We start from the raw sequence: 2240 nt of genomic DNA on the forward strand, positions 1-2240 counted from the left end.
ACTGAGGGTTCGGATGCTGAATACTCACAGCCTGAGGATCTGCACTGCCTATAAAAGAACCGGACTGAATATTGTCCTGTGGGCCTTGTATAGGATCTCCAGGCTTCGGAGTCACGGTATACTTAGACATTGGCGAACCTGTATTTCCCACACCCCTCGGAACCGAAACATCTTCACTCTGAGAACCGTGTAGATCAGTCCCAGCATCCCCGTCATCTGAATCGTCATCACCCCCTCCAGTGTCTTCATCCTGCTCTGTATCACTACCCAGGGAATCAAGATTCACAGTAGTATGTAAGGTTCTAGAAAACTGCGTTACGCCTTTGCTTGAGTTAGTGGTGGAAGACTGCGAAGATTCTGAAGTCGAAACGTCCGGAATTTGGCGTCCAGGCGCTTGCAATGCGTCATGATCTTGACCTGTAGAAACCTGGTTCATTGCGTCCGCAGCCTGGACCATTGACAAATCGCCACCCCCTCCGTTAATTTCATCATCTTCACTAGTCATAGTGGCAGGATTCACAGGTGTCTGGGAGATTCTAGAAAGCTGTACGACCCGTGAGTTTCGTTCAGTAGTGGAAGATGACGTATGGTCACCGGTGCCCTCAGAACCATCGGAAGGATGGAGAACAGATGGAGGAGGGTCTTGAATTTTAACATCTACAGACGAAGGAAACGCAGAAGTTGAAAAGGTAACAAGCTGTTGATGTGATGGAAGATTGTCATGTGAATCGTCAAGTCCATTACCCCCGCTACCTCCACCGCTCTCTTGGCCAGGCTCCACAACAGAAGATGTAGGTGGAACAGTGTCTTGGTTGGGCACATGTGTTTGGGTAGTCACTATACCAGAGTTAGGCGGAAGCCCCGAATCATTATGCCTCAGGTTACCGGCCTCCGCAGCGGAGTGAGATCGTTCGGAGCCTAAACTTTCGACTTGACGTGTTTGAAGTTTAGCACTTGCAGAGGAACCAAGTTCTTGTTCGTGAGTAACACTATCTTGCCCCTCTTGCTGACCCCCACCTCCTCCAATGCCCACATCGCCACTTAGACCAGGAACTTGGGTAGCGTGCCCCTCTGTATCGGACACTCGATCTGTCGACTTCCTTTGATCATTTCGTTGAATAGATTCGGATCTATACCCCGGGCCACGTAGGTTAGACCCACTACCGAGACCAGGTGGACCAGATGACGGAAGGCCTGTACCTGAAGCACTTGGAGGCTGATGAAGCACATTAGGTGCGGAGGCCGCAGAGTCGTGACCTTCAGAAAAAACGGGTGGTAGACCCGTAATCCTATCACCTGCCATACTGCCAGGGCCAGTGGGTCCGGGCGGACTGGTGGAAGAGGCTGGAGGTTGGGATGCATGAACAGGCGGTGTCGGACCTGGCTGATGTACAGAGCCATTATCCTGATTTTCAACACTTTGTTGGGCTTCTGTTGCTGCAGCATCAGCCGTATTGAACAGATCTGAGCTTTGATTTCCCGAAACCGTTGCAGAGCTATTGTCGCTTGTACCTGCAGCGTGACCATGGGAATCTTCTTGCGATGACTATCGGAGACTAAGGGTCGGAACAACCTGTGAACTATCGTCAAGAGGCGCTGCAGAGACTGCGTTTGGATCACTTGGAGTATGAGATTGCGCAGGATATTGAGTAGAATTTCAATCGTCCTGGGATTTGACATCCGTATCCACTGCCTCCCACTGCTTCTAAACACAGCACCCTGGATAGGTGCTGTCGTATTAGTGAAGTAGTCTGGTTTGGTGAAAGACTTCGTCCGCTTTGTTGACTGTTTTAAAACTCCTTGACACTGTTGGATAGAAGAACAGATGACTGTGAGCCGGACCCACTTAATTTCAAATTTGTGAAGCAGAACTTAGTGCATAGCGCCAAACTGGGGCCCTTGACGTTACCTGCATAACGGGATTTGTTAATTTAAAAAAAGCTTCAGGGAACTGGGGAAAATTGCTTCACAAATAAATTTAAAAATGTTTTTTTTCCCCCACTTAAAAATTGGGTATTTCCAAACTTTTTAGCTTTCTTTTATTTGCCTTTAAAAGAACTTGGCGTTTTTTTCTTTGGGGGAAAAATTTCTTTTGGGGACCCTTCTTGTAAGAAAGGTTTTCTTTAAAAGAGGGTCTTTTTCCCCCCCATTTTTTTTTTTTAAAAAGGGGGGTTTAAAATTTTTTTTTTTATTTTTTTTTTTTTTTTTTTTTAACACAACCCACAAACTTTTTTTTTTTT

General features: G+C 47.0%; 1 protein-coding gene across 1 annotated transcript; it reads right to left on the reverse strand.

Annotated features, from left to right (window-relative positions):
- Positions 1-1680, reverse strand: BBBOND_0002780 (hypothetical protein, conserved; the record flags this gene model as incomplete). Its single annotated transcript, XM_012915113.1, has 2 exons — positions 1-1437; positions 1461-1680. Coding segments are annotated over 2 exons (1657 nt in total), but the record flags the coding sequence as incomplete, so codon positions are not given.
- Positions 1681-2240: the final 560 nt, after the last annotated feature.

This window comes from Babesia bigemina, scaffold Bbigscaff_70396, assembly GCF_000981445.1.
Source record: "Babesia bigemina genome assembly Bbig001, scaffold Bbigscaff_70396".
Classification (NCBI taxonomy): domain Eukaryota; phylum Apicomplexa; class Aconoidasida; order Piroplasmida; family Babesiidae; genus Babesia; species Babesia bigemina.